General features: G+C 40.4%; 6 protein-coding genes across 12 annotated transcripts; 3 read left to right on the top strand and 3 right to left on the bottom strand.

The window, feature by feature from the left end:
- The first annotated feature begins 5,203 nt into the window (after positions 1 to 5,203).
- LOC135167498 (protein stunted-like) lies at positions 5,204 to 6,563 on the top strand. 2 transcript variants are annotated; one of them, XM_064130757.1, is made up of 4 exons: positions 5,204 to 5,361; positions 5,522 to 5,652; positions 6,108 to 6,139; positions 6,369 to 6,563. In XM_064130757.1, the coding sequence occupies exons 1-3, from the start codon at positions 5,333 to 5,335 to the stop codon at positions 6,119 to 6,121; spliced, it is 174 nt and encodes a 57-aa protein (XP_063986827.1). In that variant the 5' UTR covers positions 5,204 to 5,332; the 3' UTR covers positions 6,122 to 6,139; positions 6,369 to 6,563. The 2 variants fall into 2 exon arrangements, with proteins under 2 accessions (XP_063986827.1, XP_063986828.1); XM_064130758.1 differs by lacking the exon at positions 6,108 to 6,139.
- Positions 6,006 to 8,927, bottom strand: LOC135167476 (negative elongation factor D). Its single transcript, XM_064130716.1, has 2 exons — positions 6,565 to 8,927; positions 6,006 to 6,484 (listed from the first exon to the last, which is right to left on the bottom strand). Exons 1-2 carry the CDS (start codon positions 8,270 to 8,272, stop codon positions 6,450 to 6,452), a joined length of 1,743 nt encoding a protein of 580 aa, XP_063986786.1. The 5' UTR covers positions 8,273 to 8,927; the 3' UTR covers positions 6,006 to 6,449.
- Positions 8,928 to 9,122: 195 nt separating this feature from the next.
- On the top strand, positions 9,123 to 18,177 carry Whd (withered). Of its 6 annotated transcripts, XM_064130697.1 has the most exons (12): positions 9,123 to 9,588; positions 9,744 to 9,773; positions 12,908 to 13,066; positions 13,357 to 13,493; positions 13,691 to 13,967; positions 14,362 to 15,090; positions 15,183 to 15,316; positions 15,486 to 15,554; positions 15,752 to 15,817; positions 16,145 to 16,256; positions 16,410 to 17,039; positions 17,476 to 18,177. In XM_064130697.1, the coding sequence occupies exons 3-12, from the start codon at positions 12,926 to 12,928 to the stop codon at positions 17,578 to 17,580; spliced, it is 2,400 nt and encodes a 799-aa protein (XP_063986767.1). In that variant the 5' UTR covers positions 9,123 to 9,588; positions 9,744 to 9,773; positions 12,908 to 12,925; the 3' UTR covers positions 17,581 to 18,177. The 6 variants fall into 6 exon arrangements, with proteins under 6 accessions (XP_063986767.1, XP_063986766.1, XP_063986765.1 ...); XM_064130696.1 differs by lacking the exon at positions 9,744 to 9,773; XM_064130695.1 differs by having other exon boundaries at positions 9,123 to 9,773.
- On the bottom strand, positions 17,835 to 18,713 carry LOC135167496 (protein POLR1D-like). The gene is made up of 2 exons (XM_064130756.1): positions 18,577 to 18,713; positions 17,835 to 18,485 (listed from the first exon to the last, which is right to left on the bottom strand). Exons 1-2 carry the CDS (start codon positions 18,597 to 18,599, stop codon positions 18,239 to 18,241), a joined length of 270 nt encoding a protein of 89 aa, XP_063986826.1. The 5' UTR covers positions 18,600 to 18,713; the 3' UTR covers positions 17,835 to 18,238.
- A 221-nt stretch (positions 18,714 to 18,934) lies between these two features.
- On the top strand, positions 18,935 to 21,141 carry LOC135167481 (T-complex protein 1 subunit delta). The gene is made up of 4 exons (XM_064130722.1): positions 18,935 to 19,071; positions 19,268 to 19,320; positions 19,468 to 19,557; positions 19,654 to 21,141. The coding sequence occupies exons 1-4, from the start codon at positions 18,957 to 18,959 to the stop codon at positions 21,007 to 21,009; spliced, it is 1,614 nt and encodes a 537-aa protein (XP_063986792.1). The 5' UTR covers positions 18,935 to 18,956; the 3' UTR covers positions 21,010 to 21,141.
- An 84-nt stretch (positions 21,142 to 21,225) lies between these two features.
- Positions 21,226 to 24,963, bottom strand: LOC135167475 (N-acetylgalactosaminyltransferase 7). Its single transcript, XM_064130715.1, has 2 exons — positions 24,619 to 24,963; positions 21,226 to 23,701 (listed from the first exon to the last, which is right to left on the bottom strand). Exons 1-2 carry the CDS (start codon positions 24,772 to 24,774, stop codon positions 22,112 to 22,114), a joined length of 1,746 nt encoding a protein of 581 aa, XP_063986785.1. The 5' UTR covers positions 24,775 to 24,963; the 3' UTR covers positions 21,226 to 22,111.
- Between the last annotated feature and the right edge of the window lie 47 nt (positions 24,964 to 25,010).

The raw sequence follows: 25,010 nt of genomic DNA, 5'->3' as shown, positions 1-25,010 counted from the left end.
ACCCATAAAGATCACATTTATTACTTCGCGATTAGTCTCTCAATGTAGAGTACTCAAAGTGTCGGACAATAGCCTGAAATTTCCTCAAATGAGTCACGTGAATTATTTCGCACTACCCCGAGTGTGACCACAATTGAAGGGACTGGACCAACTGGTTCAAACTCGAATGCTAATTGGATGCAATTAAACCACATCGTCACAAACTTATTCCTTAACGCCAATGAACTTGGATTTTTCCGGTACGATCTGGTTAAGACACTAGAAAGTAGAATTTAATTTTTTTAGGCCAAAATGGTCTTTCACGTCATTAACTGCTGGGAGACAAACAAATAGGAGAATGAGAGAAGTCGAATAGTTGAAGAATGATGACATACGCGGACAACAACAATTAATAGAACTAAATTATGGTATTTTCCGCGGTCTTAATTTTAATTTACTATATACTGCATGAGAATTTATTTACAAAATTCTTGAGCCTCATGTTCTGGGTTTCTTCGATATTATTGTGAGAAAGTTCGTAAAATTGACGCTCGAGAGAAAACGGAACAAATCCGTCGAAATTTGTGGAAGAAAGACGTGAGTAAATAACCCAGAAAAATTTCACTAAATTTTCATTTTTATACAAAATCCAGAGTTACCTAATACCATTGATTTTATGGACGTTCCATTCATCGCAAATAGGTCTCACACAACTAGACAAATTAAATAAAATCCTTTGCTCTCTAAATCAATCAGAACACGTCAGTAATCTCGAAGACACTATCTCCCTGACTTTTTTCTCCATATGACAGGAGCAATCATGAAAACATTGGGTACACAATTATTGTTCTCTTGTAGTCGAGAGCAATACCGAGTTCTATTTGCATATGCGTTTGCCCCAAGCATCATGATTTATTGCTGGTAAAATAACCCGTACCCACTGGTGATGCCTTTCTTCGAGTGACACCAAACAGGCGTCGAAAATCCTAATGAGATAACGAGACACCATAACACACTCTGCCTCGACCTTCGTCCCTACGTCATTCACGCACTCATTATGTTACCTGAATTATCACCGCGAACCTCTATCAATTCATTACTGGATAATGCATTAATCAATTCGTCGAGGGCGATAATAATCGATTGGTTTTTTAAATCGAAGGAGACGTAGGAAATGAGGGTAGAAATTTCCACCTTAATTATCACGTAAACGTATGGGGATTCGTCTTGGAAAATCGTGTCTAATCTTTTTTTTTATCGAACGTTCGTATCTAGAGAAGACAAAAATAATGTGAAAAATAACGAAGAAAAATCGCACATATGTTGATGCGCTGGAGGCACTCACCGTTGACACCCCATTATCCCCAGAATTTACAACACATTCAGAAATGGATTTTTCCACTCATCAATGCCTCTCCCAAGTGTTTAAATCTCCGTAAATCATCGCCCCAGCAGTTCCATTTGTCAAGCATCACTATGCGTTAGCATATTCTCGTTAACTGCACACCAATTCCAGCGAAAATCTTGTAAACTGTTAAGATTCATGGTAAAGCGTGGGTTGACATAAATTAAAGGCACGTCAATAATTTGGATAAACACACTGTCCAGTGAGGCCCAATTATCTGCTCCTCTCGACAATAGTTCCACGTGGAAAAAAAATCGCGCAATTAATTACACTACGGAAATATTAATCCGATAATAAAAAAGCAAAATTTCATGTAAACGATAAATTTATTCCTTTGAAATATTTTTTTTCCTGAGCAAATGAGAAAATTTTGAGTGTTTACATCTTTTAATTTTTACTAGAGTCGGTTTATTTTACGGTAGAATTGATTAACTGGGGATGTTCACACCGAAAAACGTTGGGGAGGTATTTTTAGATCATGTGAGGTGAATTTAGACTCGAAATTCAGTAAAAATTACCCTCTAACTACAGGGGATGATACGAAGTCCTGTATTATTGACCTAAAATTCTGAATTATTTCAGGAGGTTTGATCATTGAATATTGAGACCGAAAGCTTTAATTTCTAGGAGTTTCGTACTTCTTACTGGACAGTTATCTCACTGGTTAGGGGCATATTCTTGAAAATATAGAATTTTCATTTCTCTGTGCACGAGGCAGCGATTCGTCTGACCTCGGACAGGAGGAAAAAACAACGAATCGGATGAATAACGCTGAAAAGAATATACGGTTTGTAGACTTCTTGGTTTAATGTACGTGTACCCGCTGTGGCTGACGGATAACTGGGCAATTAAGATAAGAGCGTGAGACTGATTCACGCCTTGAGGAAATGCGATTTGATCTGGCTGCTTTTTATAATCCTAAATCGTATAATAGAATTGAAAAAAAAAATCTAGAGAGGAATGAGCAGAGCCGTTCGTCATGCCATTCATCGAGGGATCGGGACGATGTACTGAAATTAGTTAACGAATTCAAGCGGAAGTGAAGACGAATATTCTTGTGCAATCGCGGAAGTAGGAGGGATGCAAATGCCACCGGAACAAGTCACTTTGTTTCACTCAGTTGTTTCGACATTTTTTTTTTCTCAAATTTTTCTTTTCATCATTTTTTTGGTGCCCGATGTACGAAAGTAGGAAATTGTCTTTCAAGACGGTGGGGGAAAATTAGTGTGTCAATGTTGTTGGAAAATTTTCTGGTTTACCAGTGAGAAAGATGAGTCCCTTGTTTACTCGCACTTCGTTTTTGTGTGACCAACAATTCCGAGAGTAACTGGTTCTGGAAAATTCTTGAAAAGTCTGGGTTTGATCTAGTCATTTGTTCACGCTAGTGATTCTGTCTGTGAACAGGGCATTTACCACCTAATTATGATACCCCATCTATCATTGGGTATCTTGTGAATTAGGGGACGCGTCAATTAATCATTTCCCGGTGGTTTCATAGTATGACATCGTTAGTCGTAAGTTCGTGTTCTTCTTAGATAAATTGAGAGACCCCAGTCTCGCGAAATTGTGAGACTTTCTACAGAGAATTGAATATTGTTGACCTCAAGCTCTGTCTCCGCCTTAAGCTAACGGAATCCGACTCTAATATCCCGAAATTGAAGGAAAATATTTGCTTTTCTAAAAAATTACCGTAAAATGTCAGCGGAGGAAAGGATTCTGGAAAATTCCTGAAAAGTCGCTGTTTAGTCTAGTCATTCATCGTTGATCTATTTGTCGTATCAATTGACGCGTGAGACATCTCCGTTGACAAGTCAACAATTTCCACTCCTTCGCAAATGTCTAGTTCGTTCGGTAATTTTTCAGCGAGTGAAACTTTGCTCTCGCATTACCAAAATTTACTCTCCATGTGATCTAATTAATTACTTGATACATTCGTCTCAAGCACTGCCACCGTAGCTCCCCTTTCATTAGTTGATAATTCCAACGGACATTTTTTAATCACTTCATATATTATTCCCATCGGCGCCTCTCATCACCGACGCCTTCGTGCACCTGCATACGCGATAGCCACATCGAATACTCAAGGGTAAACAGATACATCGATGGATACTAAAGCGGTGGGTTAAGGTCTCTCACGGATCATAAACCCACATGCGCACTTGACCGATTATTTCGCATATCTAGGAGTTGGCAAAACAATGGTTCATGGAACTGTCATCTTCAATTTTCAATTTTACGAAAGCAGATAGTGGTGGATGGTGACTGGGGGCGCAAAAGGTCCTTCGGAAATTTGTTCATTGAATGATTTGTCGCATCGCAGAATTTATTCGGAGAAGTAAAACCTCGGGACAACGTGAAATTAGAAAAATTATGGATAACAATTCCAAACAAGTGCGCAGTTTCTATTTGCAAAAATAGAAATATCGATTATCAGGTTGAAGTTATCATTTTTTATGCTCTACTCAAAAGTATTGATGTTACCACACTATAATTTTTTGTGAAAATATGCTAATGCGTTGGGCAGAAAAGTGACTCAAATCAATGGAAGCAATTTAATATTTTCGGTCATTATGATTTTTTTTCCTAGAATTTATTTGATTTCCCGCAAAAATGGTCTAGTAAAAAATTACACTATTAAATCTCATCATTTTTCTCAAATGATTCTCGCGAAAAAAAATATCCCAGAGTAGGAAGTTACCCATTAGTCTCTGTAGCTTTGTTCACAAACACACAAAATCGATTAATCTTACCTGGATTAACTAGAACTAAAAAACGATACTTCGCCTCAAATGTCCTCCAAAAAAATCCGACTTTTCCATCCACCTAATTCCTCTCGAAAACAAATCGATCACGAATCGTGCACACGTATCGCCCCATGAATATTGAGCCAAGTCAATGTGAAGTATTTGCCACTCGTATAAATCATTACGCAATATCGATCCGTGTCCTTTGTAAAAATCCAAACGGCATGAAAAAATGAGGGAAAAAAAAACGAAGCAGAGTGCGTTGTACCAGACCCAGCGCTGAAGAAGCAACCATGGCCTACTTGGATGCCCCGAGGAATCGTCGCAAAATCACGGTTTCCCCTTAACCATAGTCATCACACTCATCGATTTATCCATTATATCATCGAACCGTTAAATAATTCAGACTGAGCGCTCCGAAATTCCCATCCCAAACTGGACGATTCAATTCTCACTAATGAATCGAACTGTTTATTCTTATTTTTCCGTCTCAATGATGACTCGCTGCGTTAATATTTATACGACAAATATTAAATATTTAACGACCCTCGCCTCCCCCCTGCCACGAAACTCGCGAAGACAATATTAACCTTGAAATAACGTAACCTCGGGCATTAATAAGCCCAGGGAATTTCCAAAATTGAAGTTAAATTTTGTTTATTGTTGCACACACGTCCTTCGGATTAAATTTTGATGGAATTAATTATTTCAAAAGACTGTCTATTGTTCATTATTGAATATTGTTCTGAAAGTATGGCTTCTGACCAAATTATATGATTTCAATGATTCGGCAATTGAGGTATATTACTCATCAATTTTTTGATTATCGAATGAATCATCATCTCAATAATTAAATTCTGAATTTTTAGCAACAAATAATCGACTTCGAGAGATTGATGATGATTTGGGTAATAGAAAATTGGTTGATCTTATGAATAAATTGAATGAAATTCAATAAAAATTGCGATTCAACATTCGCTCTTTTTCATGAATTAACGGGATATGTTAATTGCAAAAAAATCGATAAAACAGAAACTCCAAATCAAACTAGTTCCTCTGAAGTGGGGGCAGCACATGCTATGAACCGGAAGTGAGAGAGAAAAAAACCTGCGCCTGCGTGATAGGACAGAGCCATTCCTCTGTGTCGATTGAGAGGTATTTTATTGTCGATCGCCGAAAAAAGGAGAAATAAATTGAAGAGAAAATGTCGGCGTGGAGACAAGCTGGATTAAAGTACGTAATTATCTAATGGTTAATTAGGTTTGATTGTGAAGGGAGAATTAATGATTCTATGACAGGATTTGTGATATGAGAAATTATGTAACCTCTCATTATTTACCATTTTTTGATCATTTTCATATTTTAATAATTTTTTGGCATTTTTTGTGTTTAGTTACATCAATTACTCGCAAATTGCTGCGAAACTAGTTCGCCAGGCACTCAAGGCCGAGTTTCGGGCCTCTGCTGCCAAGCGAGAGGAGTCTAGTGTCAAGTTTACCCCATGGAAGGATGGAAAGCCTATCAGTAAGTTGAATCATTTATTTTGGTGGTGAACCGGGAAATTCTATGATAGAAGATCCCGAAAAGGGAAAAAAAATAGATTGACCAATTCTTGTCAAATTTGAAAGAGAAACAATAATGTTTCTTTCAAAATTAGATCTTCTTCTATATTAATTCATCTGAATGATGAGGAATTCTATATTTTTTCATATCACTTACGTTTATATTATAAAAAATTTCAAAAAATGCCTTCACATTTTCTCTCAAAATTCCCATTCAGACAAGCCCTTCTTAAACAAAAATTTTTATTCAACGTCCACTACTTTCCTATTCGATATCACGCTTATAAATTAAGATAAGCATTGAAAGGAAATAGATTTGCTTCTCGTATTTTATTGGATTACCAGCCTTACAAAATAATTACGATAATTCTTAAATAATTTGTCTATCCACTACCTCACTATTCTAATTATTTACAGCTGAGAGGTCTTAAAGCTATCAATCGACGATTGTAAGTCTAAAGAGTCCCCGATTTGCCCTCTGAAACGTATTGCTATCCCTGCAACTCTGATAATAACCCTAACTCCCCCGTCTTGAGAGTGTTGAACTAATAATAATAATCAATAACTCACGATTTTCGTCACAGTGAATTTTGAAAAATAACGACTGTTTAAAAATGTGTGATTATCATATTTATATCCAATAAGTATTTTCTTACGCGAAATGATCGTATGTTTCAGAGGCCACGTAATTTACCACCACCTGCACATCGTAGAATTACTCTCCATCAAGAACACCACGAAAATTCAATCCTTAAATCGTCATCTCACGACAGGACAATGGGCTTTGCAGTGAACTGTAATGATAAGAAATATCTTTGAAGTCATGTAAAAAGAATTGTTATCAATAAAGTAAATTAGCTAAAGTCAAACTCACTGATGAATTCAGAAACAAGATCATTATCACTGTCTCCTCTCATTGTACCAGTGATTTCCTCGTTCTCAACCATTGGAAGAAATAGATGTACGAATTCCACGCTGTACGGAGGGGCTATTGCTTCAAGTACCTCAGTGACAAAATATCTAATCAAAGAAATATCCGTGTCTCCCCGCTGCCAGCACTGTTTAATGTAACACACAACTGGCACAACGCATCCTCGACTCAACAGGTTCACCATCCTGTCAATCAACATTTTCTTCATCTCCAGCTGCACTAGGATCTCCAGTTCATCCTGTTTGCTCTCAAAGAGCTGCACCAGTAACTGGAGAACTTTGGGGTGCAGTAAATTGTGGCAAGCAACGACTTCGTCCAGCAGTGCCAGATGAATAGGGCAGTGTTCAGTGCTTAGTTTGAAGTACGAAGGTTCGGTGACAGTGCACTCAACCCACCTGATGATTCCCACAGACACCACTGGGAACCGAATGGACTGATAAAGTGTGTTAAGCTCAGCCACCAGTTCAGTAGAGCCCTTATTGATATTGCAGATATTGTGGACCTTCTCGATAGCTTGAATAGTCGTCTTCAACTCGTCTTTATTCACTTTTCTAGTGTTTCCCTTCCTGGGGAGAGTTTCGCATACACTGGCAGCGTAAGCCAAAAGGTAAATGTACTTCGACTTGTGCTCGGGATTGAGTTTAACTCCAGATTTGAAGAGTGAGTCTACGAGGAGCTCCAGGAACTGGGGATTCCTCACGAGTTCTATTGGGGGTGGTTCTGCTAAGGAGTAGTGTCTGTAGAGGACACTAATGTCTGCTGGGTTCAGGGTATTTCTTGATAACATTGATGCCAGGGCCTGGCAAGCTGCCGGACTGCTGGCCGCTCCATTCAGCGCCATTGTGATTGGTGTTACGTCGTGTCTGTTCTGCTGAGCACATTTTGTTATCTCTTGGGAGAGTCTCTTCATCATGAATCCGCCTCTCGTCTCCTGCGCCAGTATCTGCAGCAACACCTGACTGTACACATAAGTATGTTGTCCATGGCACACCATCTTGGCGCATTCCTTTATACTCGTCTGCCAGTCCTCGGTGTTCTGGAGAAATCCAGCAATTGCAGTCTTCAGTACTCGCGAGAAAACCTCGATCTGCTGGGCTGCTGTTGAGATACTGGTTATCTCGCCCTGGAATCCTGCGTCTGAGATGAGCTTTATGGTGAAGTTCAACATGAGACAATCTGGGTACTCCTCAGCTAGCCGGTAGATCAGAGAGCGCCAGGTTGGGTGCTGAATCATCTCTGTCAACCAGGCCGGGGTCTCTCCTTCCTCGGTGAAGATTTTGTCCGCTTTCTTGGGGTCGAAGGTCTTCAGGATCATGTCCTTCAGGTTGTTTTCTACCATTGCTTGAACGTCTGTCACTTTCACACCCGCCAGGATCAGCCACTCTGCGAGGAGATTCGCCATCTGGGCGCAGGCTGTGTAGTTCTTGGAGAGGAGCTCAATTACGGTCTCTGGGTTGCCTCCTGCCTGGAAATATCTCTTGAGCTGAGTGAATATCCCCGGTTCCATGATGTAATCCGGCGTTTTGAACTTCTCCAGGCACTGATTTAGAACCTCCTGGGGATTGTCCAGGGGATCCTCACCTCCCGGATCGTCTCCGCGCCCCATATCATCACCCCAGCCTCCTCTCTCCTCATCGTACTCCGGCTCCATTGTGCCCTTAGCAAATGTTCTGCCGATGAATATTTATAAGCAACGCAATTCGTGATTCCACACTAGATCCAGAGCATTCAAACACAAATGACGGCAACAGTTGTAAACATAACCCCACAATGTCCAACTTCTGCCCCACTCACTCCATAAAAAGCCCGAAACCGTCCAAATAACGATGGAACCCCCTTGCGAAACGTTGTTGTTATCCAATTTCTTATCGATGAATAATTATAACTAAAATAACTGCTTCACTACTGACACAACTGTTCGTGATTGTTCCACTAACTCCAAGATGTTCATGTACAACTCGTTCCAACAACTGTAAACATAACCTCACGAGCTCGACTTCCTGCTTGACTGACTCCACAAAGGGTCTTCAAACAGTCTCAACACCGATGCACTGACTTCAGAGAAGGTGAAGAATTCATAACACGATATTCCCAAAACACAGAATTAACCGACGGAATATTTTCGATGGAAGTTGAATCAACTCTTAAAATTATGGGGAGATTGCTGACACTTGCAGAGCGGCTACAACCGCAAAATGGAGTAGCGGTGGCGCATGAACTATGATGGTGAATGTGCCTGTTGGTAAAGCATCACCACGGAGAACGGGGCTGGGAGGCTATTGGCTGTAGGAGGGCCCAGCCACTCTCCGTAAAACTGCTCTGAGATGTCTCCACAACCTCCACAAATAGATACACCAGATTTCCAGCGGATCCATCCCCCCCAAGATCGTCGCCATCTTGTCTAGTCGTTCTCCGAAATGATCCGAACATATGCGAATGGCTTCGTCGCGAAATAAAATTCACCGTCGAACATCAACACTGGTGCAGTTGGATTGAGTTTGTCATGTGTTCAACGGGTTAGAACGATTGACAAATTGATCTTTGATAAAGTCAATTCCGCGGTTCCCTTTCCTCTTCTCAAATAAACTGAGAAAAATACAGCAGTTCGTGTCTGTCGCCTACGCACGCAATCGGAGTGAGAGGATCCTGTTTTTAATTTACTCAAGTAAATACAGCCACGACGAAGTGGCTCGGGTGTTCGGCGGGAGACGCCGAAGTGGCTCGCAAAACGTGCCCCGTCCGTTAGTTCGTTCTCCTTCTTCGAGTAGAGAAGGCTTTTGTCGACAGACAATTTTGTATTTGCTCTGCTTTGTCACAGTTCCGCAATTAAATCACTGAATAAATGCCCAAAAAAATCGAAATAAGTTTTGGCTGTTTTTCGTTTGATTAATCGAATTGGCGAAAATTCTCAGTGCTCTAAGATTGTTGGCCTTTGGAGAAGATTTATCAGACGTATTGGCCCTATTGGTGAGTGTCCTGACAGTAAATTCGCCGATTTATTACGTTTGCGGGATTAAATCACCACATAAATTTTCAAAAACTGAAATAACTGCGTTTACTGTTTTTCTGAGTAATCCATTTCACGAAAATTCTAAGTGTTCTGGAATTTTTCAACTTCACAGAAGATTTTTCAGGTGTATTGACTCCTGTTGGTAAGTGAGCATTTGATGGCTTTTTTCACCTGTTTTTTGCAGATTTATTAATCAGTTTTTTCTTTCGCCTGTGATTTTATTCAGACGCGTGTTGCATAATCGTTGGGATTAATCACTGGCTCGTCCTCGAGAACACCCCCAAATGTTCACTGATAGCGAATACTCCAGACTCGATTATTATATCATTCATTCATGATTGTTGTTGGTTTATCGTTCATTGTATGATAACTAACTGTGAAAGCACATTTCGGTAACTCAGGAAAGAAAGCCCGAGTGAACGTATTCCTACTACGTTTCACGTGGATTATTAGGTCATATGCAACAGGTGTTGCTGCCTCCAATCCTGTCGTTCACTTGTTGACTGGATTAATCGATTACCAGGAAAAATAGTAGTCACAGTCTTCAGCTAAAACGTTTTTCCTAAGTGATATAAAAATTTGTAATTGGCTTTTGCTGTTAGTCCGCCTCAACTAGTCGATTTATTTTGTTGTTAAAAATGCCCCGTGACTTTGACCCAGACATCGTTACTTTTACCTACATAAATTCTTCAGTCTCCGAGGGAATTTTTTTCACGTGAGTTTCTACTGCTGATGAGATTGAGTGACTAAGGATAATTGTTTGTTGTGAACGTTTATTCCTTCAAACGCGGTTATAACAAGCGGAACTAAAAACAGGAGCTGTGGGTGATAAAACAGTTGGTAACTTTTACGAATAACTGATAGATGTATTTTCATCTCTTTATCAATCCCTAATAGCTTCTCCTTTCCTCTTGGCCTTGTAGCGTACCATTATAAAATAAAAGTCTTATTGATGCAATTTCAATTTCCAAATTATTGACATTCAAATTCGTCGAGACTATTCAACACTTCTTTCACCAGAAATTATCATATCGTAATTTGAATCGTAAAAATTCCAATGATTTTCTGAATACATTCTGAGGTATCAGCAATCAGCTGGCGCACATGAGTATTGAGTACGTTTGACAAGTTCGGACGGTACGTCGCTCAAGACGATGTACTCCAATCTTTGGACAGCAGAAGTTTTCAGACCCTTTATATTTCCGTTTCTAGAAGGTGTCACAGCATTCCACGTCTTGTGACGTCACAGGATATTGTTCGAGAGGGTGTCGGAGAGATATCAAGGACACCGGAATAATTCCCAGTATTGGGTTGCAAGAGATTTCATTAGTTATTCGACAGTGTAAATACACTCAATCGACGAGACTGGCACAGTACAATTGATCTGGGGGGTATACTAGACTAATTTTTTATCTATTGAAATCGTCTGGGCCCCAGGGAAATCAATCCTTGCCCTCTGACCCCGTAAAAGTCGGTGAATATTCATTTCACCATTGTCCGATATTTTTAATTAAAGTAAAGGTAGGCGACACAAACCGCCGATGAGACCGCAGTCTTTAATGGTTAATAAGTCCGATATCCGCTGTTTTGTTTTCATTTCATGTTAATGATGTCTAATTTATCGCAACACTTACGCATGTTTTGACTACAGGGATTCTGTGCGTCGTCATCTCGGTTCCAATTACGTATGAGAAAGTGATCTTGAAAGTGACCCCAATTGATTTTTTCCATCACTTCTGCCGAAGCATTTTCCAAAATTCATCGTCACTTAGATTTTCATATTGAATTCCGTAATCAGCAAGTAAGTTCCGTCATTTTTACTGAACACTTCTCTTCGTGTTTCGTATTCTCGTTTTCTCCCTTCAGATAAAATTGTAAGGTAGTGCATAATAGTAGTGGCAACTTGTCAAACGTAAATGTGAGTGAAGGCCAACTGCTGCGTTGGGATTTTTAATATGATGACTGGCTTTGAAACCATCAGAATCGCATACTTCATCGGTACAAAGTCCAATTTAGCCCACGTGGTTGTCGTTAATACGTTAAGAATTTACCGGAATAAATTAATCGCACTTTGATCGCCTCCAGATTTGACCAAATATGCGTAAAATAAGAACTATCAGTGAACAATTGGCAAACACCGAGAGACGTCATTCATCCGAACGTGAATCGATAGGATATATTTTGCTGTCAGTTCACTTGTCGAAAACACTTGTTGCGATAGGTAAACTATGACGGAAGAGTAGATAAATAATAACGGACTTTGATCGGCGGAATCGAAGGAATTGAGCGAAATAAAAAATATATTTTGTTGCGAGTGTTATTTCTTCAGTTTTTACTTCAGTATCGCGGTGATAAAATCGCTATGACTCCGGGGGGGGTGAGAGGGGAATTAAGTCGAGCCTCCTACGATGAGGGATTTTGAAACAAAATACACATCGAAGGCAGACCATAAATTGTGAGTACCTAACAGCTGTGTTGCTTCGTACTCAGGTCCAAAGTCCAACCAGACGACTACTCGTGTCCATGACGCCTTTACACATATAAATATGTTGTATGTATTTATATCTCACACATGTAGGTACAGTTACTATATTCTTGATCAGCTTTCTCCACGATTTCAGCGAGAAATCGAAAATCTGTTGGGTTTTTGGCTGGCTTCGCGAGTATTCAGGATTAATTAGCTCCCGTCTGCGTTTTTCCTGCAGAATTCCTGTATAATTAGACCTATTTGAATTACTAATCAATATTATCATAAATAATCAGCATTTCAATGTCACAGCGTGAGAAAGGCGATATTTCACGTCTCTGATTTAAATAAATAGAGATTTTATTTTCTATATAGTGAATGCAATTGATGAAATGGAATTGTAATTGTCTGCGACTATTCGAGTTTTAATAGATGATATAGAAGGCAGTTAATGAATCCTCAATTGAATGTGGATTGACCTGGTGAGTGGTTGAGAAGGAGAATGTGATGGGAAATTTAAGAAAGAAAGCCAAATACTCGAAGTAATATTATCCCGCAAATGATATTTTTTCTTCCTCGTTATTTCACCGAGTTGCGAAAATACTTTGGCCCCATATTACACATGCAACAGCACAAAAACAATTATGGGTTTAAATAAGGTCAAATGGTCGCAGCCTGTGTGCAACATGCTTCAATCTGCAACTTGGTTACTTCATCCCCGTTAATTTTTTCAATGTTTGCGTTCGTATTAAATCCTGACATTGCTGGAGTACCTCTACTTCAACGGCATTACTTTATCATGTTCGCAGAGTAATTAGACAGCAGGCATGGCGGAGGCACACTCAGCCGTTGCTTTCAGCTTCTCCATAACTCATGAGGGCTGGGATGTGAATTTTGACCGTGAGGTTCTTCACCTCGTTTGGCAGTCCGGCTTGAGATCGTGGAAAAAGCGATTCTTTCGATTTCACGTAAGTTTACTGTTAGCAACATCTGCGGTATCGCGTTCATTCGAGGGAGATGTACCTCGAATTGGGATTTGTTTTTTATCAACGCCACTGGCGGTTGATCACTCGAGTGGATAATCGATTCGAACGGGAATGAATTGCTCAAAATTATTCAATAGGATTTTAAGGGAACTCTGATGGAATTGTTATGGGGCTTGAAAATATATTCAGGAGAATTTATTGGAGATGGTGGGGCGGTTTGAGGGTTGAGTTACTACCTATGTCACTACGAACATAATTTTTTTCATTCACAGAATAATTTGCGGACTGGTGTGTACCCAGCGTCCTTGGGCAGCCTGTGGTTGACAATAGCAGTGGTAACTGCTATCCATTTCGCGGGTTTTAAAGTGCCGTTCGACCTTGTGGGAAAGGTCGCACCTTATCTCGAAGGGTAAATTAACACTATCTCTTCTATATTTGATCCTATCCAGAGATGCTAGATATTGGGATGAGTTTTTTAATTTTAAGCGATTTGCAACGGTATAATGACAGATTGATAAATGAAAGGGGATTGAAAATGTCTGTAATCCCAAGGAGCCTCAAAAAATAATTTTTTTCTTGTTCCATTCCACTCAAAACGCGTTACAGATCATCAATACCAGTTCATCTGGGAGGATCGATAGTCGCTGGGTTTCTACTATGGATCACCGTAATCTATACCCTGCGTTACACCCTGAAACTCCTGCTCATGTACCATGGCTGGATGTACGAGTCGAGAGGGCCTGGACAGAAGATCAGTCTCGCTACTCGTGCTTGGGTGATTGCTGTTAAGCTTCTGTCAGGATGGCAGAAGCCAATGCTGTACAGTTTCCAAGGTTCACTGCCAAGATTGCCATTGCCATCGGTCAAGGATACGATGCAAAGAGTAAATAAACATATTACTCAATGAACTTAGCGAATCATAGGTCATCCACACTTGGCTTCAACCGCATTTCAATCTCATTCGAATAAAATTTTTTCAGTTGAACAGAAATTGAAGAAAATCTCTTCATATTGAATTTTCTAACAATGCACTTCATGATGTTTACAGTGTAGCCAATGAAAAATTCATGAGCAAGCAATTTTCCATACGAAAGACGTTTCTATTAATTTTTTATATTCACTATTCAATCTATCAATTGCATTGAGTAAAAACTTTATTGGCGTTTTTAGAGGAATAAAAAACATCTCAGCAAAGACACTTTACATCCAAGTCTCTATAAATTCAATTTAGCATTTGAAACGTCAAAGTATTCAATTATTTATGAATGAAATTTCAGTATTTGAGAAGCGCTAGACCACTTCTTGACGACGAGAACTACGAACGAATGGAGAAACTCGCCAAAGAGTTCGAAGAGGGAATAGCTGTTAAACTCCAGCGGTATCTCATTCTAAAATCTTGGTGGTCAACGAATTACGTTTCTGATTGGTGGGAGGAGTACGTTTATCTCCGTGGAAGATCACCAATAATGGTCAACTCAAATTTTTTCGGTATTGATACTGTTATGATGGAACCATCCGGAACTCAAGCATCAAGAGCTGCCAATGTTATCTATGGTTGTCTCCAGTATCGCAGATCCATCGAGAGACAGGAGTTGGAGCCCATCATGCTCCAGGGAGTGGTCCCCCTCTGTTCCTGGCAGTACGAGAGACTGTTCAATACAACCAGAGTGCCTGGAATCGAAACAGACAGAATTGTTCATTACAATGATTCAAAGCACATTGTTGTTTATCACAAGGGATGTTACTACAAGGTTCTCATTTACTATAAGAACAGGATTTTGAATCCCAGCGAGATTGAGCACCAGATACAGTACATTCTTAATCACAATGCGGTACCGCAGAAGGGAGAGGAGAAACTTGCGGCTCTCACTGCTATCAACAGAACGTCGTGGGCACAAGCAAGGCAGACGCACTTTGTCAAGGGACTTAATAAAGTTTCCCTGGAGCTCATCGAAAAATCCGCCTTCGTCGTCACGCTCGATGATTATCCTTATGAATACGATCCGGTACGTCCGAAATTTATTCATTGTGACAAAAGGTATTCGGTACTTCGAGAATTTCTACCTATCTATGAATCCTTCTCTTTATTTCCAACCAGGTACATCCAGAGAAATTGAGCAAATACGGTCGAGACCTGCTCCACGGGAAAGGCTACGACAGATGGTTCGACAAATCCTTTACCCTCTGCGTCGGCAGCAATGGCAGAATCGGATTCAATGCCGAACACTCCTGGTATGTAAAATGTCAATCGTCTTCCTTCCACGATCCCAATAATATCTTTCCCATTTTCACTCGTTTCGAGATACCACCATCATACTTCTCACAAATACCCCCAAGATATGAGAAATTAATGCCGAAGAGTATAATTTAAAAAAATGTTACGTTGAAATGCAAAAAACAGGGCAGATGCAGCCGTGATGTCACACTTTTGGGAATTCATCCAGTATTGGGATGTTACGCTGAACAATGTGTAAGAATCCAGAATCAGTAGAAAAAAAATGTAGAAAAAAAAGTCGTAACTCCTACGAGGTTCTATCTCTGCATAAGCTGCCCATCTGTCATTTATGTTTATAATAATTTACTGTGATCTATAGCACTTTCTTGATTGCAGTTACGTTTCTTCGCTTTCTTCTTCGCTTAATTGTCTCTGTTGATTTTTTGATTCAGGGCGGACGCACCAGTGATGGGCGCAATGTGGGAAAACGCTATTGGGTCTGCTATAACGGATACCGGGTAATTTAAGCTGGTTGAAAGTTATCTGTTAGCAGTCGATTAGAAAGAACACTTTGAGTTTTTTCATTTAGATAAATTACATAGACTGTAATCTCATGTACACCGCAGCCTCTCATTAACTCATTTCTTTTTCACATTGTATATTACTCTTTCATCTTGAACTATTGCTTCACGCCAGTGCATGCTGTACATAACGATTTTTCTTTTATCTGTATAACAATGGAACAGGGTGGGGCAAAATGGACATACTTACATTGTTCTCATCGACATTGGCATTAACTAGCCCCTATTAGAATATTTTCACTTACTATTATTTAATTTCTGAAGATATACTGAGGACGGTCATACCATTGGAACTCCGGAGTTCAAACTGGTGCCGTCTCGTCTCCAGTGGGAGATCAGCAGCGAATGCAACGAAGTGATTGAAGACGCTGTGCAAGTGAGTTTTCCACTCATGTTTTTCTTAATTCAATTGAAAGAAAAAAGTCTAATCGTCCTCATTTTAAAAAATAGTTTATGCATCCTTGACGAATTATTTTTCCTGCGAATAGGTTCGCTACAGATTTATAAATTAACGTTTATGATTTTGTAGGGGGCTAACGATTTGTTGAACGATGTAGATCTGTGCATTTATCAGCACGATCACTATGGAAAGGGTTTCATGAAGAAGTGCTCAATGTCACCGGATGCATACATTCAAATGGCGCTGCAGCTTGCTTATTACCGAGACGCAGGCAGGTTTTCACTTACTTATGAGGCATCGATGACGAGATTGTACAGGGAGGGAAGGACCGAGACGGTTCGTCCCTGTACCATTGAGTCTGCCAATTGGGTCAAGGCCATGGAGAATAAATCGGCCAGTGTGGAGGAGAGACATAAGCTCCTCAGACATGCAGTTAATCAGCATCAACGTGGATACCAGGATGCCATGATTGGGAAAGGAATCGATAGACATTTGTTCTGCCTTTATGTGGTGTCCAAATACCTGGAGGTCGACTCTCCATTCCTCAAGGAAGTCCTTAGTGAACCCTGGAAGCTGTCCACGTCGCAGACACCTCACGGACAGACCACCAAGATAGACTTGAAGAAACATCCTAATTGCTTGTCCGCTGGGGGAGGTTTTGGCCCAGTTGCTGACGATGGATATGGAGTGTCTTATATCATTGCTGGGGAAGATCTCGTTTTCTTCCATATTTCTAGTAAAACTAGTTCACCTGAAACTGTAAGCATTTCAATTTTTATTTCATTTAAAAAAACGTAATCATTAATGAATGGTGATGGGAATAAATTGTATCCTCAATCAACATAAGACATTGTAGAAAATATCTGCATATTGATTCAATTAAGTTCATAAAAGAAACGGCATAGTTATTCACGCTCTTCAATTCCCACTTTTTCATTGTGGAGTTTCGTGTAATGATAGGGAAAAAACTTGTCTGGTTCGTTATAGCTAAGAAAACTAGTTGTCCTAAGACTGTAGGCCTTGCTAATGATATTTACAGCCATTTTTTACATCATAAATCAAATCATAATTAAAATATCTCTCCATATTGCTATCCCAATTAAGATATCCCATAAAAAATCATTTTTTAAATATAAGAAGATTTCTCGCTCCTCATCAGTTATTCACTGATTTTTTTTTTTAATTTTGCTTTCAGGATTCAGGAAGATTCGCGAAGGAAATAGAAAAAGCCCTGGCGGACATAAAGGGCCTCATGATAGCTTACAAAAGTACCCAGCACCAGAAGAATGGCTCTAAATGATTATGTTGAGTTAAAATTCGGATAAAGAATTTTCTTTTATTCTCGAGCGTTCATTGTGCTCTCGGTACAATGTCAATGCGTCATTAGGCAACAAAGAGTTGCAATAGTCAGTGGACATGATAAATTTTCTTATCAGCCAGTGGCACCCGGATAGGTACTGTTGCAGTGACTGTATTCACACAAAAAGTGGGCTAACGATGGCAGCTCTTGCCGGACAATCAAGCCATTGGTTTCTCCCTTTGTTTTGTTTAGAAAAAAATTCTAAGATATTGAGGAATTAACTGAACTGTTGTGAGCAACCTATCAATGCAAAATATTTTAATTATTATAATTGTATATGCGTTTTTTATAAGTGAAAAGTGGAACATTTGATTTTGAGAATTTTTTAAGATCCATTTGAAACCTGGTAAGGCGATTGCAATATAGAATTTCGTACTTTGAAATCGTACTTCGGTGCTTGTTAAATTTTTACGAATGAGCAGGAAAAATTGTTCTGAAATTATTGAAAAGAGTTGGGTATGAGTTTGATGCAAACTTGCCTTTGATTTTCACTTTTACTTGTTATGATTTATTAAAAAATTATTTTAGAAAGATAAATGATTGAATAATAATTTTTTACACTTGTCTTGTCATGATCAATCATTTTCCAAGTCCTGAATTATTCTTTCCTCTTGCTCCTGGACCTCTCATCATTTTTAGCACTGCTATCTTTGTGAGAGGACGTCTCACATCGTTTCTCCTTCGATCTTTGTTGATGCCTGTTAGACAGAATTGCATTTCGGAGTGTAGATCGTAGGAAGCGTTTGTTGATTGTCTCCTTGGGTTTCACCCAGCCACTGGGGCCCATTATCTCGGCCCTCCGAGCCCCAACCTTGGCCTCTTCGATCAGGGCCTCAGCAGCTAGCCTAAAAAAAATTATTTCACTTCCAATATCTGTTGTGCACTTCCAACTACTAAATTCATCCTTCACTCAATTGTGCTCATGTTCACTAGTACCTGTTCAATGTCTCCTCATCCATATCGTCGAACGCACCATCGGCAATTCCAAAAATATGTTTATTTACGTTTCGCTCCGGGACATGGTCCAGAGCTTAAAAAATAACCCACCAGATGGAGAATAAAACAGCCGCCATATTTGATAATCGAGGAGTATCTCGATCTGTCTGATGTTTTTCATGTCCAACGCTGCGGTTACCTCGTGCTGATCGACTCTGAGACAATTTTTTACAATTAAAAAATTTTATAAAACCGTAAGTTTACTATTTTCAACATAAAGATGAAGATTTGTTGCAGTTCAAGAAGTTAGTGTAAGAAGTTTGAGTTTAAGAACTGTGTTTTATGTTCAGAGGTTGAGTACAACGAACGTAGAGGCGAAAATGACGACACTGAGCAAAGTCGGCGAGCCGAGTCGCACCCAGAGTCATGGAAAAGCTTTCCAGGACAGAACAAAACCAAAAGATATTCGTAGTAGCAACATCCTAGCTGCCAAAGGTATTTTCCAGTGCCCGAGGGTTTTTAGGGGATTTGGAGGAAAATATATTGCTTCTGTGCTGGAGTACAATTCTTACCTTTTATGGGCATAACTCACACACCGGTCGATTCACTCACTTGTTCTTCTTTATCATCTTTCAGTCTCCTAATACTATTTTTCATAAGTAATAGTGATGATGGTTTTTCACTTTCACAGCGGTTTGCGATGCGATTCGTACCAGCTTGGGTCCTCGTGGAATGGATAAAATGGTAAATAAATAATTAATTCCTGTAATAATTGCATTTTCATAAATAATTCCAACCATATATGTCTATTTTGACATATTTCATTACTCAGGATCGTTTAGTGATTTCAAATAAATAGGTTCCATTAGATCAAAAAAATTTGCGTTGCAGATTCAAGCAGGAAATGGCGAAGTGACAATTACAAATGATGGTGCCACTATTCTGCAGCAGATGAATGTCATCCATCCAGCAGCTAAAATGGTAAGACACTGTAGTAATACAGTATTTTCTTAATGAACATTTCCCCTCGATTCCCCTCGCAAATAAAATCAGTGATCAATCAATTAATCCTTCCAGTTGGTAGAGTTATCGAAAGCTCAGGATTCAGAAGCTGGCGACGGTACCACGAGCGTGGTAGTAATCGCAGGGTCTCTCCTGGAAGGAGCGGAGATACTCCTGCGCAAGGGAATTCACCCAACAGCCATTAGCGAGGCCTACCAGAAGGCAGCAGTAAAGGCAGTGGAGATCCTCAACAACTCGATGGCAATATCAGTAGATTTGACCGACAGAACGTCCCTGATAAAAGCAGCAGCCACATCTCTGAATTCGAAAGTTGTATTCCAACAGTCCTCACTGCTCGCCCCCCTCGCTGTCGACGCAGTCCTGAAGATTACCGAGCCTGGACGTGAGGAAGCCACAAACCTCAGCGACATCAAAGTGATCAAGAAACTGGGAGGCACCGTCGAGGACACAGAGTTGATCGAGGGCCTGGTCTTCACCCAGAAGTCCTGCAACGTAAACGGCCCCAAGAGAATCGAAAAAGCCAAGATCGGTCTGATTCAGTTCTGCATTTCTCCCCCCAAAACCGACATGGATCACAATGTCGTTGTGTCCGACTACTCCGCGATGGATCGTGTCCTGAAGGAGGAGCGCGCCTATATCCTCAATATTGTCAAACAGATCAAAAAATCGGGATGCAATGTTCTCCTCGTCCAGAAGTCAATTCTGCGTGACGCCATCAGCGATCTTGCCATTCACTTCCTGGACAAGATCAAGGTGATGGTGATCAAGGACGTTGAGCGTGAGGACATCTCGTTTGTCTGTAAGACCCTGGGTTGCAGGCCAATTGCCTCCCTGGACCATTTCACAGCTGAGAACCTGGTGACTGCTGAGCACGTTGAGGAGATTCAAACTGGAGCCTCGAAATCCGTGAGAATCACTGGAATTCAAAATCCAGGACGCACTGTCACTGTTTTAATTCGTGGCAGCAATAAACTCGTCCTCGAGGAGGCTGAACGTTCCCTTCACGATGCACTCTGCGTCATTCGTTGTCTTGTCAAGCAGCAGGCGTTGATCGCTGGAGGTGGAGCTCCCGAGATTGAACTGGCCCTCAAACTCTCGGCTTATGCCCAGACTCTGGGGGGTGTCGATGCCTACTGCATCAAGGCTTTTGCCAATGCATTGGAGATCATTCCATCCACGCTGGCTGAGAATGCTGGGTTGAACCCTATTGCCACGGTTACCGAACTGAGAAATAAACACGCCCAGGGAGCGTTAACTGCTGGAATCAACGTCAGGAAGGGAACTATCACGAATATTCTAGCGGAGAATGTGGTACAGCCACTCCTGGTGTCAACGAGTTGTATTACTTTAGCCTCAGAGACTGTGAGGAGTATACTCAAGATCGATGACATTGTCAATACAAATCAGTAAGGGATTGTTTTTTTTACTTTTGTTCCTTCGAGTAATTTTTCATTCAGCAAATTGTGGAGTTGTGAGGGGCTCGAGGCGCCGTCGATGGTATCAACTGCTTGTCATACGATAAATAAAGTTATTTCACCTTTAGTAACACAATTATTTTTCATTACCAAATTTTTGGGGGATTTTTTATTCAGAAGATTTGGGAACAAATGAATACGGCTGTGGATGTAAATATAAACATCGTTTATTTTGTAATAAAATAGTCACTGCTCGCATGTAGAATTACATGAGTTCGGTGTGAATGAATTAACAGATAGATGAAATAAATTTGAGTCAGTCATTTTTTATATTCGGATATAAAAACTTATGTGTTAGTTCTGGCGTACAGATATCCATAGAAATATCCATTGTTCAAAATTGTTCATTGAATTTATATCTAGATATTAGTCTAGTTTAATGATTTCATTGTTGTAGAATGTTTGATTTGCTAGTACAATTATATCAATTCGGCACAAGTCAATGATTCACTAATCATCAGAGAGTTCATAAATCGTATACCCAGAGTTGAACTGATTTCAAAACTGTAATTTCTATCAAGTGGAAGATCTGGGGTAAACAATCTCGCAAAATTACGACGTGTAAAGACTGGTTTAGGAATCAGGCGGAATCACTTCGTGGAATGTCTTTAGCACCTACGAGTATCAGAAAAATCAGGAAGATTAATCCATTTAGTCTAGGTCTATCAAAATTACAAATTTCTATTAACCTAAAGAAACAAAGGGATAGAATCCAACATTTTCTAGCTCTCAACATGATTTTCTCTTCAAAAAGTTGAGATATTGGAGAAAATTGTAAAACCCTCGTCAGTTATAAAAATGGAAAAAAATGTTTAATATCCTCCATTAAATTGTCAAAAGCAGTACTGAAAAAGTCCCGCAAAACCCCAACAGATAACCGTAAATAGTGACTATACTCCTCCAACTATTCAAAATAATTCTCATAATTCTCCAAATATCGACCTTCCCACCTCTTCCAAAAGTCCGTATCCTCGAAAACTTCACAGCTAATTTTAAGTACTCAATATTAAAAATCTGTTCAACAATGATCCCCACTTTCACCAGTCAGGACGTATCTGGTGAAAACTCCACTGCTGATAAACATTATTAACATCGCACGGCATGAGAGAAAGTTGATGAGTTTGTGGATGAAAAGCCACGCACTTTCTGTGAACTCTGTGAAGAAGTGTCTTGGTTTTCTCATCGTACTCCCAGGGTCCATCGACAGTTCCCAGCCTGCAGAAAGCGAGTTTAATTCCCTGGCTATCGGCCTCAACACACCTCTCCCCAATACCCATCTGTCCCTTGGCATTAAGCCGGACAAGCTGATTGTTTCCATACCCATGACAATGGGAAGTTGCCATCAAAGTAGGAGGTGCCTGTCCCATGGTGTCAAGACAAGCTGAAGTGGCAGCACTTCTGAGCTCACCCCAATGAATATTGGGAGGCAATTCTGGAAACTTATCATAAACATCATAAGCCACATTGTCCATGAACCACTGAAAGTTCTTGCACTTCTTCCTCTCCTTGAACTTGAGCTGTTCACTGATGTCCCCATGATCCAACAGCCTGGCGAGGGGCTCCCTAGTGTAGAAGAACTCCTTATGTTTCTCGTCGAACCACGTCTCAATGACCCTCTTGTAATTAATGGTTATGAGAGGTCCCTTTTTCTTCTGTGCAAGCTTTCCAAAATTGTACGGCATGAATCCTCTGTAGACGTGGCCCACATGAGAGCAGGGCACCCAGACGATACTCCCCCCGCACTGCCAGACCTTGAAGCTCAGTTCAAAGTTCTCACCCCCCCACACTAGAAGACCCTCGTCGTATCCTCCTAGAGAGAGGAAGAACTCCCTGTCCATCGCAAACAGTCCCCCAGCGTGAGTGGGTGACTTGTAGGGCTCGCTGGAATAGGATCTAGTCTTCAATTCTCGTTTGGGGACCTCGTTCTCCTTGTACAACATTCCCCACTCGAAGATACCACGGTACAGGTGGCCCTCCTGATACACAGGGCGGTATTCAAAGGTCTTGTGGTCTACGCCATCGATTATTGGAACTGTCATCACAGTGCGGCTGACTGCGATCGGTGCCAGGAGCGGTGGCAGCCAGTTCACGTTGACCTCGCAGTGGGCGTCCAGGAAAACAATGACTTTTCCCCTCGCCTCTCTAGCCCCACGGGATCGAGTCCTGATCAGACCCTGTCTCTCGGAATTCCTCAACAATCGAACCTTACCGTCCCACCTCTCGATGTAGGACTCCAGCTCAGCCTTTAAATTATCTTTGTCCGAGAAGTCGTCCACGAGGAGCACCTCCTCGAGGAATTGGGGAGGTGTACGATTTATCACGCTGTGGACTGTGCGCAGCAGGACTGACCAGCCCTCGTTGTGGAATACTATGATGACACTGGTCTTTGGGAGTTCCTCTGGATAGTCCCAGTGCTTGCACTCCCCCGGACGCATGTCTGGGATACTTCGGTCCAGGGAGATCTCGTCGGAGCAGACCATGTTCATCCCATAATCGGATTCAGATTGTTGGACGTCGTTTTGCTGGTCGTCGCGGAGGACGTGGGGCTTGCCTCCCTCACCGGGACCCTTTCGAGGCTTTACGTCGCGCGGCTCGAAGTTGCCGAGGCCTTCTATGAAGCGCGGGACCTGAAGATATTGCAAAGTTTATGAAGGGCATCGAGGTACCACGTTATAGATTCAACGATTTTTAATAAATCATCAAGCTTGTAAAGTGGATCTTACACTAGATTTATTTATAAAAATGTACGTGTAATGAATAAATTTCAAATATAATTGAAGTGTATAATCATGAGTGGGAAAACATGGAAATAAAAGATTATAAAATTGGTCACGGAATATTTGTGGTACGCAGAAATCAACGTGGATGGATTTACAATTATGGTTAATCTTTTAATAATGCTGACGTTTCAATTACTTAAATAACATCAGTATTTTCCATTACTGCTGACGTGGTATTAAATTTTATGTGATCACAACTTTTATTGAAGTATTTGCAATGGATATTTGCACCTGGATTTTTATTAGACGTGTTTTCTTTTGAAAAACTCCGGGAAAGTAGTACGAACGTAATTGAAAATGACTCAATGAATAAAAGAAAAAAATTCATAGTAAAACAATGATAAGAATTCTAGCTCTGTGCCATGTGATTCTTTGATCCGTCAAAGACAAATAAAAGCCATTTGAGTCAAGATCCCTGGAACTAGAAATATGTATTTTATGTACAAAGATTTCTAGTCAAAAATTCTATCAATAAACAACATCCTTATAAAATAATCGTCTATCCCGCCTTTTTTAAATGTGAAAATCCGAAATGAAAGAAAATGACTTGGTGAAGGCAAGTTGCAGAAGTATCTTTAAATGCCTTTTAATTTTTTGACCCAAATAAACTGGATAGACTACATCTGAGTAAATATCCCTTCAACCCACGAGTTCTCCCTGTCCACGTCATAAAAAATACTGCCCTCCCCATAGACCTGACCTGGCCATGGAAAACACTTCCCCTAGAAATGCAAACATCAACGAATTGATAAAATTTCTCTCACCCTTTTGCCTCGCAGTCCCTCGCTCAAATAATCCTTAATATTATTGACATGATCTGTCGAAAATATCGAACAAATAGCATAAACTACTAAAACCACAACTGTCAGCCCAATGAGGACATTCACCGTACGACTTCGCCTCATCCTCAAAACTCTCATTATTCACCAGTCCCACCAGTTATCAGTTAAAAAATAAAATCCCAGATTTTTCCCAGTTAAACCAATGCCACCATGTCCTCCAGTGCAAAACTCAATACTCTATTTAATCCGGAGGGGATTATACCGCGAGTTTATATGCATCTGCTCCATGACACGTTTACATTTCACAATTGATTCCGATTGGTCCAGTGTGTTTGACGAACACTTTTTAATTCATCACCCAGAGGTGTCGTGGG

The sequence above is a fragment of the Diachasmimorpha longicaudata genome, chromosome 11, assembly GCF_034640455.1.
Source record: "Diachasmimorpha longicaudata isolate KC_UGA_2023 chromosome 11, iyDiaLong2, whole genome shotgun sequence".
NCBI classification, from domain to species: Eukaryota; Metazoa; Arthropoda; class Insecta; order Hymenoptera; family Braconidae; genus Diachasmimorpha; species Diachasmimorpha longicaudata.
Note: the sequence above shows the minus strand (reverse complement) of the source record. Positions and strands in the feature narration are given on the sequence as shown.

Excerpts from the sequence above, each read along its gene's own strand:
- LOC135167475 (XM_064130715.1), bottom strand. The coding sequence starts at position 24,774 with ATGAGAGTTTTGAGGATGAGGCGAAGTCGTACGGTGAATGTCCTCATT. Across the intron at positions 23,702-24,618 it reads AGGGACTGCGAGGCAAAAGG|GTCCCGCGCTTCATAGAAGG; the intron begins GTGAGAGAAATT and ends CAATATCTTCAG.
- LOC135167481 (XM_064130722.1), top strand. The coding sequence starts at position 18,957 with ATGACGACACTGAGCAAAGTCGGCGAGCCGAGTCGCACCCAGAGTCAT. Across the intron at positions 19,321-19,467 it reads CTCGTGGAATGGATAAAATG|ATTCAAGCAGGAAATGGCGA; the intron begins GTAAATAAATAA and ends TTTGCGTTGCAG. Across the intron at positions 19,558-19,653 it reads TCCATCCAGCAGCTAAAATG|TTGGTAGAGTTATCGAAAGC; the intron begins GTAAGACACTGT and ends TAATCCTTCCAG.
- LOC135167496 (XM_064130756.1), bottom strand. The coding sequence starts at position 18,599 with ATGGATGAGGAGACATTGAACAG. Across the intron at positions 18,486-18,576 it reads GATGAGGAGACATTGAACAG|GCTAGCTGCTGAGGCCCTGA; the intron begins GTACTAGTGAAC and ends AATTTTTTTTAG.
- LOC135167498 (XM_064130757.1), top strand. The coding sequence starts at position 5,333 with ATGTCGGCGTGGAGACAAGCTGGATTAAA. Across the intron at positions 5,362-5,521 it reads TGGAGACAAGCTGGATTAAA|TTACATCAATTACTCGCAAA; the intron begins GTACGTAATTAT and ends TTTTGTGTTTAG.
- LOC135167476 (XM_064130716.1), bottom strand. The coding sequence starts at position 8,272 with ATGGAGCCGGAGTACGATGAGGAGAGAGGAGGCTGGGGTGATGATATG. Across the intron at positions 6,485-6,564 it reads TCTTGTTTCTGAATTCATCA|TTCACTGCAAAGCCCATTGT; the intron begins GTGAGTTTGACT and ends TTATCATTACAG.
- Whd (XM_064130696.1), top strand. The coding sequence starts at position 12,926 with ATGGCGGAGGCACACTCAGCCGTTGCTTTCAGCTTCTCCATAACTCAT. Across the intron at positions 15,818-16,144 it reads TCTGCTATAACGGATACCGG|ATATACTGAGGACGGTCATA; the intron begins GTAATTTAAGCT and ends TAATTTCTGAAG. Across the intron at positions 16,257-16,409 it reads TGATTGAAGACGCTGTGCAA|GGGGCTAACGATTTGTTGAA; the intron begins GTGAGTTTTCCA and ends ATGATTTTGTAG.